Source organism: Canis lupus, chromosome 9, assembly GCF_011100685.1.
Source record: "Canis lupus familiaris isolate Mischka breed German Shepherd chromosome 9, alternate assembly UU_Cfam_GSD_1.0, whole genome shotgun sequence".
Classification (NCBI taxonomy): domain Eukaryota; kingdom Metazoa; phylum Chordata; class Mammalia; order Carnivora; family Canidae; genus Canis; species Canis lupus.
In genome coordinates, this window is record NC_049230.1 from 5,202,882 (window position 1) to 5,218,177 (window position 15,296).

At 61.9% G+C, this 15,296-nt stretch overlaps 2 protein-coding genes across 6 annotated transcripts in view; one reads left to right on the top strand and one right to left on the bottom strand.

Moving 5' to 3' along the window:
* UBE2O (ubiquitin conjugating enzyme E2 O) overlaps nt 1-10,198 on the top strand; it is a 56,318-nt gene extending 46,120 nt beyond the window's left edge. For 4 of the 5 annotated variants that reach the window (XM_038546514.1, XM_038546516.1, XM_038546515.1 and 1 more), the window contains exons 6-18: nt 173-316; nt 741-850; nt 978-1,128; nt 1,371-1,843; nt 2,207-2,361; nt 2,622-2,734; nt 2,817-2,945; nt 3,509-3,598; nt 4,584-5,280; nt 5,525-5,661; nt 7,439-7,642; nt 7,739-7,796; nt 7,947-10,198. In XM_038546514.1, the coding sequence (XP_038402442.1) occupies nt 173-316; nt 741-850; nt 978-1,128; nt 1,371-1,843; nt 2,207-2,361; nt 2,622-2,734; nt 2,817-2,945; nt 3,509-3,598; nt 4,584-5,280; nt 5,525-5,661; nt 7,439-7,642; nt 7,739-7,796; nt 7,947-8,617 (3,132 nt within the window). In that variant the 3' untranslated portion in view covers nt 8,618-10,198. The remainder of the gene's footprint in view (nt 1-172; nt 317-740; nt 851-977; nt 1,129-1,370; nt 1,844-2,206; nt 2,362-2,621; nt 2,735-2,816; nt 2,946-3,508; nt 3,599-4,583; nt 5,281-5,524; nt 5,662-7,438; nt 7,643-7,738; nt 7,797-7,946) is intronic. The other variant, XM_038546517.1, reaches the window with a different exon arrangement.
* A 726-nt stretch (nt 10,199-10,924) lies between these two features.
* SPHK1 (sphingosine kinase 1) lies at nt 10,925-14,537 on the bottom strand. Its single transcript, XM_038549486.1, has 7 exons — nt 14,198-14,537; nt 13,895-14,047; nt 13,165-13,368; nt 12,680-12,832; nt 12,504-12,598; nt 12,309-12,424; nt 10,925-12,015 (listed from the first exon to the last, which is right to left on the bottom strand). The coding sequence occupies exons 1-7, from the start codon at nt 14,535-14,537 to the stop codon at nt 11,226-11,228; spliced, it is 1,851 nt and encodes a 616-aa protein (XP_038405414.1). The 3' UTR covers nt 10,925-11,225.
* Between the last annotated feature and the right edge of the window lie 759 nt (nt 14,538-15,296).

Sequence of the window (15,296 nt, forward strand, 5' to 3'; positions counted from 1 at the left end):
TACATGCACTTTAGGTCTAGGAGGTGCTGCTCTGGAGCCCTAGAGTCTGTTTTAGCCTGGGGCAGTGGGGAGCATGCCACTGTGAGGTGAGGGAAGGGGTGGATGCCCAGACCACCAGCCCCTGAGGAGATGCCACTCACAAGGACTTCTTCTCTGGCCCCACACCCTGCAGGGTCTCTTCTTTGATGACTCCTACGGCTTCTACCCAGGCCAGGTGCTCATTGGCCCTGCCAAGATCTTCTCTAGCGTCCAGTGGCTGTCAGGGGTCAAGCCTGTGCTCAGTACCAAGAGCAAATTCCGAGTGGTGGTGGAAGAGGTAGGGGCTGGGCAGGGGGCCGCGTCCTCAGACTCCGTGCCCTGGAGCTGAGCTTTCGTCCACACCTTCGTCGTCTGCTCTGAGGGCTCAGCCCGGCTCCTTAGCCCTATTGATCAGAAAGGGCTTTAAATAAAGGGAAGCCAGGGTGTGGTCATGGGGTGGCGGGTGGGCAGATGTCCCCAAGACTCGCTGATTCAGAGTGAGCAAGGTGGGACGGTGGCGAGTGGCAGTTCCTTTGGGCCCTGATGGGGTGGTGATCCCTCGGACGAGGCTGTAGTTGTCATAGGTGGGGCCTGCTCTGCGGGTGCCATACTTGGGCCCATTCTCAGAAGATCTGCTTCCTGCTCTGGAGGTCAGGGCAGCTGCTTAACCAAGAGAGCTATTAAGCTGCTGACTAAGGCCCTGTCCTACCCACCATCCCCAGGTACAAGTTGTAGAGCTGAAAGTCACATGGATTACCAAGAGTTTCTGTCCAGGGGGCACGGACAGCGTCAGCCCCCCGCCCTCTGTCATTACCCAGGAAAACCTAGGCAGGTGAGTGGCTCCTGCGTGCCCACTCCAACAACCCCAGTGGCATGCCCTGAGCAAGTTTCTGGGCCAGAGTCATAGATGTGGGGGTGCCGAGATCATCCTTGACCTACTCCTCACTTCTCCCTCCCAGGGTGAAGCGTCTCGGATGCTTTGACCATGCTCAGCGGCAGCTTGGAGAGCGCTGTCTGTATGTCTTCCCAGCCAAGGTAGAGCCGGCCAAGATTGCCTGTGAATGTCCAGAAAAACACTGCGCCCAGGGGGAGGGCTCTATGGCCAAGAAGGTATGTCCTTGGGGTTGGGATCGGTGGGCATTTGAGGAACTGGCCTTGAGCTATTTCCACAGCCAGGAAGGAGAGTCTGTGCTTTAGGCCTTGGGGGGCAGCCCTGATCTCCTTTGCAGGCCACCTAGGTGTGTATAGCTGCCCCCCTCTCCCCAAGCTGCCTGGGTGTCCCTCATGCCCAGGGTGGGGCCATGGTGGTCCTGCGGCTCCACAGCCCCCGCCCTCCCTGTCCACCCTTACAGGTGAAGCGCCTGTTGAAGAAGCAGGTTGTGAGGATCATGTCCTGCTCCCCGGACACCCAATGCACTAGAGACCATTCCATGGAGGACCCAGGAAAGAAAGGAGGGGCCAAAGCCAAAAGCGAAACAGGGTCCGTCAGTCCCGAAGAGACGCCTGATGGGTCCACCAGCCCGGTGGACATGCAAGATGAGGGCTCAGAGGAAGCCCAGGACACGAGTGAGCAGCTGCCCCCCTTCCTGCTGAAGGAAGGTGGAGACGACAGGCTGCACTCAGCAGAGCAGGACGCGGATGACGAGGCTGCTGATGACACAGATGACACCAGCTCGGTGACCTCCTCTGCTAGCTCCACCACTTCCTCCCAGAGTGGCAGTGGTACAAGCAGAAAAAAGAGCATCCCTTTGTCTATCAAGAACTTAAAGCGAAAACACAAGCGGAAGAAGAATAAAATCACTCGTGACTTTAAGCCGGGGGACAGGTAAACCCAGAGGGCGCCTCTCCCTGCTGACTGGAGAAGGTCCAGCCTGGGGCTGACCCTTTGGTGCCTGCACACACAAGCATACACAGTCCACAAGCCCTCTGTGGGCTCAGAGGCACCCAGCTGAGGTGTCTCGGATTGGCCTGGATAGAAAAGAGAGGTCTGGGAGTGGGGCAGCGGGTGGCATGGTGGCACTGGCCCCAGGTCTGGCCCCTGGGATCACATTCACGAGGTCTCCCAAAGGAGACCTTTCTCCAAGGAGGTTGCAGGGCAGGGGAGGTGTAGGTGAGCACATGTGGACCGCTTTGTCTTCCTTCTCGCCCGTTTGTGTGGCCTGGCTGGCTGGTGGCACCGTGCCTGCAGGGTGGCAGTGGAGGTGGTAACCACCATGACCTCGGCAGACGTCATGTGGCAGGATGGCTCCGTGGAGTGCAACATTCGCTCCAATGACCTCTTTCCCGTGCACCACCTGGACAACAACGAATTCTGCCCTGGAGACTTCGTGGTGGACAAGCGAGGTAGTGCTGCCTCCAGAAGGCTGTCCAGCAGAGGGCCTGGACAGGGCTTAGGGGGGATGGGCCGGAGGTCTCAGGGACAGGGAGGAAACAACCCCTTAGAAGGTGACTCACTTTTTCAAGGACCGGGGCAGCCTTTTCTGGTCTCCCAGCCTAGGCAGAGGACATGTGGGTTCCGTGCCTGGCTATGGTTGAGATGTAGTGAGGGGCAGGTGGCCCCACCAGGACTCCTTACCTAGACGTTCCCTCCTCTGGTTCCGCAGTCCAGAGCTGTCCGGACCCCGCTGTCTATGGTGTGGTGCAGTCCGGGGACCATGTGGGCCGTACCTGCATGGTGAAGTGGTTCAAGCTACGGCCAAGTGGCGATGACGTGGAGGTGAGTACACGCGGTCCACACTGCTTCATGGTGGGCTAGGTGTCAGGCCCCTGGGCTCACGACGACCCATCCTATCCTCCAGCTGATTGGAGAAGAGGAAGACGTGAGTGTCTACGACATTGCTGACCACCCTGACTTCCGGTTCCGCACAACTGACATCGTCATCCGCATTGGCAATACTGAGGATGGAGCTCCTCACAAGGAGGATGAGGTAGGGCTGCCTGCCTCCTAGGCAGCATCTGCAGTCCCTCGAGGTGCCACCAGGTGGCTCCAGAAGACAAGACGTGCTGTGCTCTGGGCTCCCCAAGTGCCTCCCCAGGAGGGCAGCTGCCTGACGGCCTCCCCAAGGATTCACCCACCTTTGGGATCAGGCTTCATGTAGCTGGTCCTGAGTGCTGTGGGGGCACAGGAGAGGCTTGGGGAGGTGGCATCTGAGCTGGGCCTTGATGAGTGAGTGGGAAATTGGGGTCAAGCAGAGGAAGAGTAGGACCAAACATCCCATGGCAGGGACCCCGTTGTAAGAGTGTCAGGAAGCCCAGCGAGAGCTGACTATGAGTAGGAATGGAATCAGTAGGGGCTTGTGTGCTCGACTGCCCGTTTTGGAACCAGAGGGTCCTACGCTTAAGCTGCTCACCAAGTGTGGCCTCTGGCTGGCACCCACATCCCTTCCCTTCTTGTGGCCTCACCCTTGTCACCCATTGCTCCCTTTTGGTGGTGCTGTGGCCCTCATCCCTCGGAGAGCTGCTCCTTGACCCTGCCCCATTTACCCTGCAGCCGTCAGTTGGCCAGGTGGCCCGCGTGGATGTCAGCAGCAAGGTGGAGGTGGTGTGGGCTGACAACTCAAAGACCATCATTCTGCCCCAGGTGAGCCCTTTGCCAATGCCCAGACCACATGGCTCACAACTGTGGCAGCTGGGCTGGGAGCCTCGGCCTGTCTCCTGTCCCTGCTCAAGGAACAGGAAGACGGGCTCTCAGATCTTCCTAGTGAGGGTCTCTTCTTTTGGGAGTTTGGGTCTCAGGGAGAGCTTAAGAGGGAGGGGTTATTATATGCCAAGCTCTGGGCAGAGGGAGTTAGGAGAACAGAGGGGCAGCCCACAGCTGGCCCATAGTCTTGCCCCACCCGGAAGGTTTGCAGGTTTGCCTGCATCCCCGTCTCACTCTGCTAAAAAACATAGGTTACTTCCTATAGAAGGTAGAGCCTTCCCACCAACATTTCTAGGAACATTTCTCCAGATCAGGAAGAGAAAGGAGAAGAGCTGGCCCCAGTCCTAGCCCCAGCCCCTGCTGGTGGGTTCTGAGCAACAAAGATGTTCTCAGTATCATTTCTTTGCCCCCACTCTGTTTGAGCCAATCCTCACATCCCTTCTCCCCTCTCCTGGTCCCTTTAGGGGGTGGGGGAGGGAGTGGCTCACTCCTTCATCCGGACGACCATTCCAGGAATACGTGAACAGGATGTGACACAGGCCAGCTCTCCTCAACCTCCCCCTCCTATTGCATGTTCTCAGCTAAACCCCACAGAGGTGGCTGACCTGAATTCTCTGGGGTGGAGCTGGATTTGCCACCAGGGGTGGCCAGTATTCATAGAGGCAGAGGAGGCTGGAATGGTCCTTGGCTGCCGGTCGGGCCTTTAAGCCCCGCCGCCGGGTGTGGGGTAGGCAGAGGCACCTCCCAGAGGCCCAGGGACCACCTAGCACAGAGAGGCCCAACTGCAGAGTCCAGGATAGGAAAGGGGGAAAGGCGGAGGGGGGCCGCTGAGGCCTCAGCATAGCCTGTCACCATCAGCTCTGAGGGTCGGGGGCCGCCCCGGAGCCCTGCAGAGCCTCTCTGAACTGTGCCCATCTGCCCCCAGCACTTGTACAACATTGAGTCTGAGATTGAGGAATCAGACTATGACTCGGTGGAAGGCAGCACCAGTGGGGCATCCTCGGATGAGTGGGAGGACGACAGTGACAGCTGGGAGACGGACAACGGGCTGGTGGAGGATGAGCACCCCAAGATAGAGGAGCCCCCCATCCCACCTCCTGAGCAGCCAGCAGCCCCCGAGGAGGACAAGGGGGTGGTGATCAGTGAAGAGGCTGCCACAGCCGCCATTCAGGGGGCTGTGGCCATGGCTGCGCCCGTGGCTGGGCTGATGGAGAAGGCTGGCAAGGATGGGCCCCCAAAGAGCTTCCGGGAGTTGAAAGAGGCCATCAAGATCCTGGAGAGCCTCAAGAACATGACTGTGGAGCAGCTTCTGACAGGCTCACCCACCTCCCCCACAGTGGAGCCTGAGAAACCCACTCGGGAGAAGAAGTTTTTAGATGACATTAAGAAACTCCAGGAAAATCTCAAGAAGACTCTGGACAATGTGGCCATTGCGGAGGAGGAGAAGATGGAGGCGATGCCGGATGCTGAACGCAAGGAGGACAAACCCGAGGGGCAGTCCCCCGTGAAGGCCGAGTGGCCCAGCGAGACCCCGGTGCTCTGTCAGCAGTGTGGCGGCAAGCCTGGAGTCACCTTCACCAGTGCCAAGGGCGAGGTCTTCTCGGTGCTGGAGTTTGCGCCCTGTGAGTTCACCTTGCCTTTGCCGGTCCCCTCCCAGCTCCCAGCTGCCGCCTGAGGAAAGGAAAGCATTTCCCTGGTGTGGTCACTGGGGCGGTGGCTGGGCTCGAGGGTGTGAAGCCTGGGGGCTTATTCGCCCGCCTGGTGGGGCGCTTCCTCTAGGCCACTTCCCCCGTGTGGCAGCTGTCCTTCCAGATAGAGTTCTCGGGTCCTGTCATTAGGGATTGACCCCTCTTTTCTCTCCTCTAGCAAATCACTCTTTTAAGAAAATTGAGTTCCAGCCTCCAGAAGCCAAGAAGTTCTTCAGCACAGTACGGAAGGAGATGGCACTGCTGGCTACCTCGCTGCCCGATGGCATCATGGTCAAGACTTTTGAAGATAGGATGGCAAGTAGCCTGGCGTGGGCTTGGCGTGGGCAGGTGCAGGTGTTCTTGTGTGGGTGCTTGGCACCCAGAGGCGGCCAGCTGTGGGCTCCTGGACCTCCAGGACTGAGCAGCACCTGAGAGGCCACCCACACCCCTTATGGGGCAGGAGACAGGCTCTTTCACGTGGGGGGCACACACGTGTCTAGACCACACGGTGTGTTCTTTTCCCCCTTCTTTACAAGTTATTACCTGAGTGTTGTTCTTTTAAAAGTATCAGAACGTTGCAGAGAAGGCTGAAGTTGCCTTTGACCAATCCTCACCCAGCCCCTAGGCATCATAATTTTAGGAGTTTTGTGGGTCTCCCTACAGAAGATCTTTAAAAAGAAAAAAAAAGACCACCTTTTTTTATTTTCTATTTTCACATTCTCACACGTCAGCATAAACATTTTGTGTGATCTGTTCCACACGAGTAGCCTGTCATTGCACACATCATCCGTAGTTTGCTTTTTTGTCTCAATGGGATGATTTTTGAGACCTGTTGATGTTGATGCGTCTTGATCTAGTTCATTCTCTTTTAGCTACAGATTAGTATCCACTCACGTGGCCATGTCCCATTGCGTTTTCCATTCCTCCCTCCATGGCCCGGGCCCAGGCTTGAGTCATGCCACCGGAGGCGGTGTGAGCGCGTCCTCATTCCAGGCACAGGCATGCCCGGTCCATCTGTCACCTCATTTATTCAACACCTCCACCGGGCCCCTGCTGTGTGCCGGGCCTGGTGCGAGACACTGAACTTGAGTCTGACCTGGCCGCAGCTGCAGTCCAGCTCTGGCCAGAGGGTCAGAGAACAGAACAGGGGTGCTGTTTGCACCTGCCTGGAAACCATGGGGTGGGGCTGGGGTCACCACAGGGTCGGTGCCACTCAGGGTTCATTCATTCTTTTTTTTTCTTTCTTATATTTATTTAAATTCAATCAATATATAGCGTATTACTCGTTTCAGAGACAGAGTTCAGTGATTCATCGGTTGTGTACAACACCCAGTGCTCATTACGTCACATGCCCTCCTTAATGCCCGTCACCCAGTTACCCCATCCCCCCGCCCCTGCTGCTCAGGGTTCTTGGTGACATCTTTGCTTTTGCTTGAGTTTTAGTAAAACTTGAAAATTCCAACCTGTCTCAGCTCTGCTGAGGAGAGAACAGCACTTTTTCCAGGGCTTACTCGCAGGGACAAATGGCGCAGTGCATTATCTCAAGGCCTGCGGGGTGGCACCGGGCAGTACTCTGCCCTTGCTGTTTTTACATCACCCAGTGTCACGTGTGTTGCTGTAATAGTGGATGCCACCCCCCACCCCGATACACAGATTTCAACTGTCTGGAGGCAGTCTCCCTAATGACTTAATGACCCGAGTTTCTTTGGTGGTCTGCCAGCTTTTCCACTGGGGTTCCAGATCCCCTGTTCCTCTGGTTCCCTAAAAGCAAGTATAGCCTTGCCACCTTGGAATGTTCTTTCATCTTCTGACTAGTTGTAATTGTTGTTGGCCTGAGGGCAGAGGGGGTCAGGGCAGGTGTTTTAAGAAATGAATCTTCAAAGTAATGACTTAATGATAAAAAAACAGTTTGGATGATTCCATTTATACCAGGAGTTAAAAGATGCCGTGTAGGCCCGCACAGAAATAGTTCCATTTAGCTTCTCCGTAGCTGGTGGCATCTGGAATCCCAGGGCGCTGTTCTTCCTCCCCCCGATCCACACAGGTGCCGCGTGCAGCAGCCCGCACCGACCTCAGCCTTCCCTCCCTCTAGGACCTTTTCTCAGCCCTGATCAAGGGCCCCACTCGCACCCCCTACGAGGATGGCCTCTACTTGTTTGACATCCAGCTGCCCAACATCTACCCAGCCGTGCCCCCCCACTTTTGCTACCTCTCCCAGTGCAGTGGCCGCCTGAACCCCAACCTGTATGACAACGGGAAGGTGTGTGTCAGCCTCCTGGGCACCTGGATTGGAAAGGTGAGTGTAATGCCAGCACCGTCGGGGTGGGAGGACAGCCTGTCGGGAGCGGGTGTCTGGACAGAGTCGATCATGCTGTGTGCACATGTGTTTCAGGGGACGGAGAGGTGGACGAGCAAATCCAGCCTTCTCCAGGTGCTCATCTCCATCCAAGGTACGGTGTCGGGGGAGGGCTGGTGGTCGGGAGAGCTGCTGGGGGTTGCGGAGACACAGGCCTCTGTCTCCAGCTCCCACCCGTAGCTCTGGCTGCCCTCCAGGGGTCCTCAGGCCAGCCCTCATGGGCTTCCCACCCCAACGCCCACAGGTCTGATCCTGGTGAATGAACCCTACTACAATGAAGCTGGCTTCGACAGCGACCGGGGCCTGCAGGAGGGGTACGAGAACAGTCGTTGCTACAACGAGATGGCGCTCATCCGCGTGGTCCAGTCCATGACCCAGCTGGTGCGGCGGCCCCCTGAAGTCTTCGAGCAGGAAATCCGGCAGCACTTCCGTACTGGCGGCTGGCGGCTGGTGAGCCGCATCGAGTCCTGGCTGGAAACCCACGCCTTGCTGGAGAGGGCCCACGCGCTGCCCAACGGGATCCCCAAGGACAGCAGCTCCCCGGAGCCGCCTGCTGTGGCCGAGCTCTCAGACTACGGCCGAGAAGAACCTGAGGACGGAGGGCTGGCCGCTGGCGAGGCCTCCCAGGGCTCAGACTCGGAGGGCGGCGCCCAGGGCCCGGCCTCAGCTAGCAGGGACCGCACAGACCAGACTTCGGAGGCAGCGCCTGACACCCCGGTGCCACCCAGTGTCAAACCAAAGAAGCGGAGAAAGAGCTACCGGAGCTTCTTGCCTGAGAAGAGTGGCTACCCTGACATCGGCTTCCCTCTCTTCCCACTTTCTAAGGGTTTCATCAAGAGCATCCGGGGTGTCCTGACGCAGTTCCGGGCCGCTCTGCTAGAGGCAGGCATGCCTGAGAGCGCGGAGGACAAGTAGCTGCCACCCTGGAGGAAGGAATGTCACGTGGGGAGAGGCCAGCTGCTGCCCGCTCACTCCCTCCCCCGGAATCGCCCGTCTTCCCGTTTTCTCCTCTGTCCCCGATGCAAAAGCCCCTCATTGCCCTCTCCCCAAGGTGAGTTTGATGCTGAAGTGCAAGGAGTTTCTTGAGATGCTGCCGTTTCTTCCCCGAAGCAATCTTTTGACAGGCCGGTCCCCTGTGGCAAAGAGAATCTGGAACCTGCTGCTGGTCTTTCCACTTGTCACCCAGGCAGAGCGTCCTGGCACTTGCTTCCTGGCCGTGCCCATCTTGGGTCGGAGGTGCGGGGTTCCGAGGGCCTGCCTTGGGGGCTGTCTGTGGGCCCGCACAGCCCAGCAGCAGAGCGGATGTGCGTGCATGAAGCGTGGGCGGCTCCAGCGCTTCCCCCAGTCCCTTTCCACCCTCTTCAGTGCCCCCTGGAGCTTCCCTGGCCCCGGGCCCCCCTGCTGCCATCACCACCAGGTCCTTCCTCGTCCCCCAGCTGGGGAGTTGTAGCTGCTGTCACCAACTCCTGGCTCCGCTCTGGACTGTGTACCACAGGACAACCCTCAGGCCTGTTGAACTTGCTCTCTAAGAGAGGTTGGGACCGGGCTGGGTTCAGGGGGACACCCGGGAGGGGTGGCAGCCCTCACAGGTGACACGGAATGAGAACCAGGGAGCTGCTGGAAAAAACAGCGGTAGGTGCCTTGCTCTGGCGTCCCAGGTGGCTGGCGGATGGCAGTGTTGGGCCGCCGCGGGGCCGCTCCCTGCCCAACCCCGCCCCAGGGCCCCAGGAGGCGGAAGCGCAGCGGAACAAGGCCAGAGCCAGTGCTCGGGCCTCTCTCACACTCTGCCCTCCCGCTATCACATGCTGAGCCTGGGAGGTGGCCCCTAGCTCGCGGAACACAGAAGGAAGGAGCCAGCCCCTACCCGCGGTCTCCTGTCGCTTACAGACTCTGCGGGCTCAATCCGGGGAGAGAGAGGTGGCCCGCGGGGGTTCTCCTCCCTCACAGAGACAGGCCCAGAGGTTTACAAGTTTTCTAAGCTTTTGATAATGTGAAGCTCCAGGTTAAGAGGATGCTGTTGAGCACATTGCAGCTATGTAATTTTTGGTGTATGTATGTAATATTTAAGGTTGAAAGAAAATAAATCTCAAAAGCAAAGATATTAACTCTTATTAGAAAAAAAAAGACAAAAAAAAAAAAAAAAAAGAAGCCAAAGCATGATGCGTCTTGTCCGCCTTAAGCCGGCTCCACACCTGTGCTGTGTCACAAGCACCCAGCGGGCAGCAGCCGCGGGGAAGGACGGGGCCGCGCCGCAGGCTGCGGCTCTTAGAGCCCTGAGTCGGTATCTCGTTTGAGAAACATCCAGAGTGACTGGTGGGGCTGTGCTTCCCAGTGCGTTGTTCATGTGGAGATGTGAATGCCTACTGCTTAAGATATCTGTATAAAGTGCTGTGTGATTAAACTTTTTTTTTTACTTGCATTTTTTTTTTTTTGTTTGGCTCATTACAATGTACAAAAAAGACAAGGTGGCACCATTAAACCTGCCTCTGCCATTCATCTGGGCTCTGTCGCCTTTCTTCCCCTCTGGGGCACCTCACACGTCCCTCCCCAGGGGAAGGCAAGACCAGTTGCCAGGAAGGTTCACGGCGGCAGTCCCCAGGCCTCTGATTGACCAGTTTGGCCAGGTCAGCACCTTCCAGCCTCTGGGGGAGCCGACATCCAAGCACCCAGCCTGGGCTTTAAGTCAAAATGATTACCAGTTTGGGGGCCTGGTGATCTGCCCCGCTCTTCTGCTTCCTTCTAACTCGTGCCCCACAGGGGCCTGGCAGTGTAGGGTAGAGGAGGCTGGGGGAGCCCTGGAGCCCCCCTGGAGGGATAGAGGACTTCTTTCCAACCGCCTGCCATTTTGACTGTTGCTCCTTGCTAATCTCCCTAATGCTCCCAAACTCCGACCTTTTCCCTCTTCACGGAGACTAGCTGGCTGTGTGGTCCTGGGTAAGACATTCTAGCTCTGAGTTTGTCTTCCACATGGGGCTGGACAGTTGGTTGAGCTCCCTGGCTTCTCCCAGGCCAAAAATGGTATAATCACTGGGGCAGGACCCTAACTCCTGCCCAAAAAGAAGCCTAGACTAGCCCTGATCCTGTGCCCACCACCAAAATGACACTTACCAGGAGTCAGGACTATGCACTGCCAATCCACTGCCCACCACTGGGCATTAAGTTCTAGAGCCCTGGCAGGAGCAAGACCCCATTCCTGCCCCAACACCCAGGATAAGACCAGGAGGCTGGGAATGTCACTTTATTTGTATTTAATTCATGGGGTTGGGCTCCCAGAAACAAAATGGGAGTGGCTTCTGTAGGCAGGGAGGCCCAACCAGCTGGGCTCCTGGCCCAGAGCCTCATGCTGGCCTTTGGTAGGCAGAGCCTGCCCTCCCAAAGCACAGCCTCTACCTTCCCACCGTCTTCAGGGGTCCTCCTCCTCCCTGGCACATGAGCTGCGGACAGGCCCTCCAGTACTGGCGGAAGGGTGGAGAGGGTCCTGCCAGAGTTGACCAAGGAGGCTAAAGCACGGCAAGGCCCACAGTCACAAGGGCTCTTCTGGAGATGGTCCCTGGGGAGGCTTCTGGCTGGCTGGGGGCTCCATGCAGCCACTGACCATCCAGAGGTAGTCTGGGTGCACCTGGCCCTGCACAGCCTCACTGACCATCAGCTCCCCGTCCACAGCAAACACCCCCTTCCCATCCTTGGGCTCCAGGCGGAAGGCAACCACAGGCACATACACCAGGTAGGGACAGTCATACTCCATGTGCCTGCCCTTCTCCATGGCCAGGAAGAGGCGCAGCAGCATGGCCCGAGACACACCTGCCCGCACGTAGAACAGGTGCATAGTGCCAGCCCGGCATCGGCCCATGGGGGCAGCAAACATCTCGCTGCCCAGGTGTGAGTGCAGCAGGGCCAGCACCAGCACGAAGTCCTGCTCTGGTACCACCGTCCAGTGTGAGGGCACTGGCTCCTCCAGGGGTACGAGGTGCACATCTGTAGGACCCTGCTGGTTCTGCCGGTCCACAGCAGGGGAGGTGGGCACTTGGGAGACCACCCTTTCCACGGGGAGGTAGGCCAGTGTGCCCTGGTAGACACGCAGGGCCGCCAGGCGCAGGAAGGTGCCCAGAGTGAAGCGCATCTCCCCTAGACGCCGGAACTTCTCGCTCTCCAGATCCACGTCAGCAATGAAGCCCCAAGCCAGGCTAAGCACGGAGAAGAGGCGCGTCCCGGAGGCTGTCTGCAGTGACAGCAGGTTCATGGGTGCCAGCAGCCGGCGGCACAGCAGAAGCGTGCAGTTGGTCAAGAGGTCCTCATTAGTCACCTGTTCGTAGCTGCAGGGGAGAAAGGTCAGATGGTGCAGGGCAGGAGGCCTCATGCGTGCGCCTTGCTCCTCTGCCCGAGGACGTGAAGCGGGCAAAGGAACGCTGCGTCCCTAGGGCGCTGGGGGGAATGACAGATGGCACAGGAGGAGGTACCCGCTGGTCACCCAGGGAGGGCCCCAGAACTGAGGGTGGAGGCTCCAGAAGAGAGGAAATAGACGTTATGCCATATACGGGAACTTAGAAAACCTGGTGGGAGGGTGGCACTGAGGGAAAACAGGTCCACTCTGGCCCTGGGCTCTCACCCGGCATAATGGTTCAGAGAAGCTGCCAGCGCGTTACCAGAGCCGGCGGGGAGGCTGCACAGGGGCTTCCGGATGGCAGTCTCCCAGTCGGGCCGCTCCATGAGCCCGTTCACCACCTGTGGGGAGCCGGGGGGGGGGGGGGGGCTCAGCCTGAGCAGCACGCCCCCCCCCCCAGCCCCTCGGGGCAGGCCTCACCTCATGCATCAGCCCGTCTCCGGACATGACCACCAGCGCATCCCAGCGCCCCAGCTCCTCCCCGCGCACCAGCTCCCGAGCGTGGTTCCGCCGCTCTGCGGAGAGACAGGGTGGCCACGGGGGTCCAGGGGGGCGGGGGGGGCGGCTGCTCCCGCAACGCCCCGGGAGGCACTCACCAGTGAGCATCAGCGTGAAGGAGACCTCGGCCTGCGCCAGCAGGGGCTGCACGTGGCTGCGGAAGAGCTGCAGCGCCTTGCCCTTGCCTCCGCGCGGGTTTACCAGGATCAGCACGCGGCAGGGCCGGGGGAGCAGGCTGCGCGCGCCGCCCGCTGCAAAACAAGCCCCACGGGGCCGCGTCCCCAACCGGCCACTAGGGGGCCGCGGCTCACAGCGGGGGCGCCGGGGTGGAAACGCGGGCCTGAAATCCCCGGGTGATGGAGCCAACAGAGCCTGGCAGGAGGCCCCGGCGTCCTGGGGGGCCGGGGGGGGCAGGACACCCCGGTCCTCGGCTAGGGGCGGACCGGCTTCTGGCCTCGTCGGGAAAAGTGCTCCGGCTGTCCTCCGCCCCTCTCCTTCCCCGGCTGCCGCGGGCCGTTCTTCCTGGCAAGGGAGGAAGAGAACCCCGCCCCCGGCAGCCCCTGCCCCCCGGGGCCCCACGAACCTGAGTCCATAACCTCGACCCGCGGCTCGCGCTGCCGGGGCGTCCCCAGCGCTGTAGGGGAGCTGCGCGCGGCGGCGGCCCCTGCCTTCAGCTCCTTATCGGCGCTGCCCAGGCGCGCGTCGCGGTGCCGGCCGAGGGGCTCGCCCTCCCCGCCCGGAGCCGGGGCCGCGGGGGCGCCCGCGTCATCCCCTGCGGCTGCGGGATCTGAGGGAGAGGAGACAGCGCTGGCGGAGCCCCGAGCGGCCCGCGGCGGCGGGGAGCGCCCGGCTGCACCGTCGGACGCGGCGCGGGGAGCCGCGCGCTCGGGCATCGCCCGCCCCCCGCGAGGTGCAGAGAGCCGCGGTCTGGCGCCCGCGGGCGCTCCCGGCCCGGCCCGAGCCCCCCCACCCCGCAGAGCGGAGGGTCAGGCCCCGGGGGCTCCCCTCTCAGCGGCGTCGGTCCCGGCCCGACGAGGAGGCAGAGCCCCGTGGCTCCTCGCCGCCCCCGGGGCTGCCGGGGGCACAGGGGTCCCGCGGCGTAAAAATGCCAGAACGTGAGCGGACATCGCGGGGCTCGAAGCGCCCGGAGCCGCCGGGACAAGCGCCTCGCCCGCGGGAGCAGCGCGGGGGCCCGCGAGGGCTGAGCCGAGCCGAGCCGAGCCGAGCCCCGCCGCCGCCGCCGCCTCCCCGCGCCGGGCGCAGAGCGGGCGCCCAGGGGCCGCGAGCGGCGAGGAGCCGGGCGGCGGCCCTACCCAGTCGGTCCGGTTTGCTGGGGGAGGCGCCACCTCCGTGCCCTGCAGCGGCCGAGGGCGGACTGGGCTCGGCCGGCCCCGTCTGAGCGACGACCCGAGCGCCGCAGGAGCGCTGGCTGCGCGGCCTCCCCGCCTCTGGCCTCAAACTTTTAGCTCAACTTCGCCGCCAGGCGCCGCGGCCTGGCCACACCCCGCGCTCCCCGCGCTCCCCGCGCTCGGGGGTGGAACCGGCGCCTGGCGCGGCCTGGGCCTGCCCGCCCCCAGCCTCACGGCGCCGCCTCCCGCCCGGTCAGCGCCCGCGGCCCGGCCCAGCTGCCGGAGAGAAGGCGGCGCCGCGCGGGGCGGGAGTCGGCGAGGCGCGGGGCTCAGCGTCCCGGGCGCGCAGGGGGGACGCGAACTCGCCGCGGCGCCCCGGGTCGGAGCGGCCCCTCGGCTGTCCCCGGACGCCGCCACCTCCGGCCGCGGGGTCTTCCCCCGTCGCGCGCTGCGCCCCAGCCCACTGGGACCCGAGGCCCAGACCCCTCGGGGCCCCCCGCCCCCCGCCCCGCGCCCCGCGCCCAGGCGACTCTCTGCCGCCTGCTTTGGCTCCTGGCGGGCAGCCTCGCCGCGCAGCCCCCGGAGCCCGGGGCAGCCGGGCGTCCATCCACCCGCCCGCGTGGGGCGTAGGCGGCCGCGGACCGGAGGAGGGGGCCTGGTCGAGACCCATAAAAGTTGGATCTTTCCCCAGAGGAAACCGAGAGGCTACCCCGCAGCGGGCGACCCAGGCCCGCGCCCCTCACCCGCGGGAGGGGACCCGGCGTTGTAACCTAGGTCTGGGGGGCCCGGTCGGGATCCGAGGGCCACACGCGGGGCAGCGGCCCCGCCGCCTCCTCTGGCTCGGCGGGAGGATGCGAGCGCCCCGGGAGTCCTCGCTTCGACGGAGGCAAACGGAGATGCGTGTGTGTCCGTGTGCGCGCGCGCGTGTGATATACGTGTCGTGGGCAAGGGTCTGACCTGAACGTGTCCGCCACCAACGAGTTAAGTCCCTGGGGGGTTGTTTGCGGAGACCCGGAGGAGGACGTCGCCACGGCCGACTAGGCGCCCTGACCAGGTGCGGCCAAAGTTAGGGGAGGCCTCACCCGGGTCGGGCCAGGCGGCCGCGGGCTCTCGCGCCCACACCTGCAGCCACCGCCCCCCCGCCTCGCTCTCCCCAGCGCCCCCGAGGATCGGGAACAGGCAGGTCCCGCGGCGCCGTCCCTCGGGCACGCCTCCGTGGGGTCCCTTCCGGGGGACGCGGGCAGCCCGGCCCCGTTTCCCAGCACCTGGGGGGCGGCGCCCGAGGTCCCCCGCGGGGAGGGACGCGCGGGCCCGGGGCCCCGCGGCTCGGCGCGCGTCGCAGCGGTGCGCGCCCCCGCCTGGCGCG

Coding starts and splice junctions, on each gene's coding strand:
- SPHK1 (XM_038549486.1), bottom strand. CDS start 14,537: ATGGACGCCCGGCTGCCCCGGGCTCCGGGGGCTGCGCGGCGAGGCTGC. Junction 12,833..13,164: donor GGTCGAGGTTATGGACTCAG/GTTCGTGGGGCC, acceptor CTTGTTTTGCAG/CGGGCGGCGCGCGCAGCCTG. Junction 12,599..12,679: donor CTTCACGCTGATGCTCACTG/GTGAGTGCCTCC, acceptor GTCTCTCCGCAG/AGCGGCGGAACCACGCTCGG.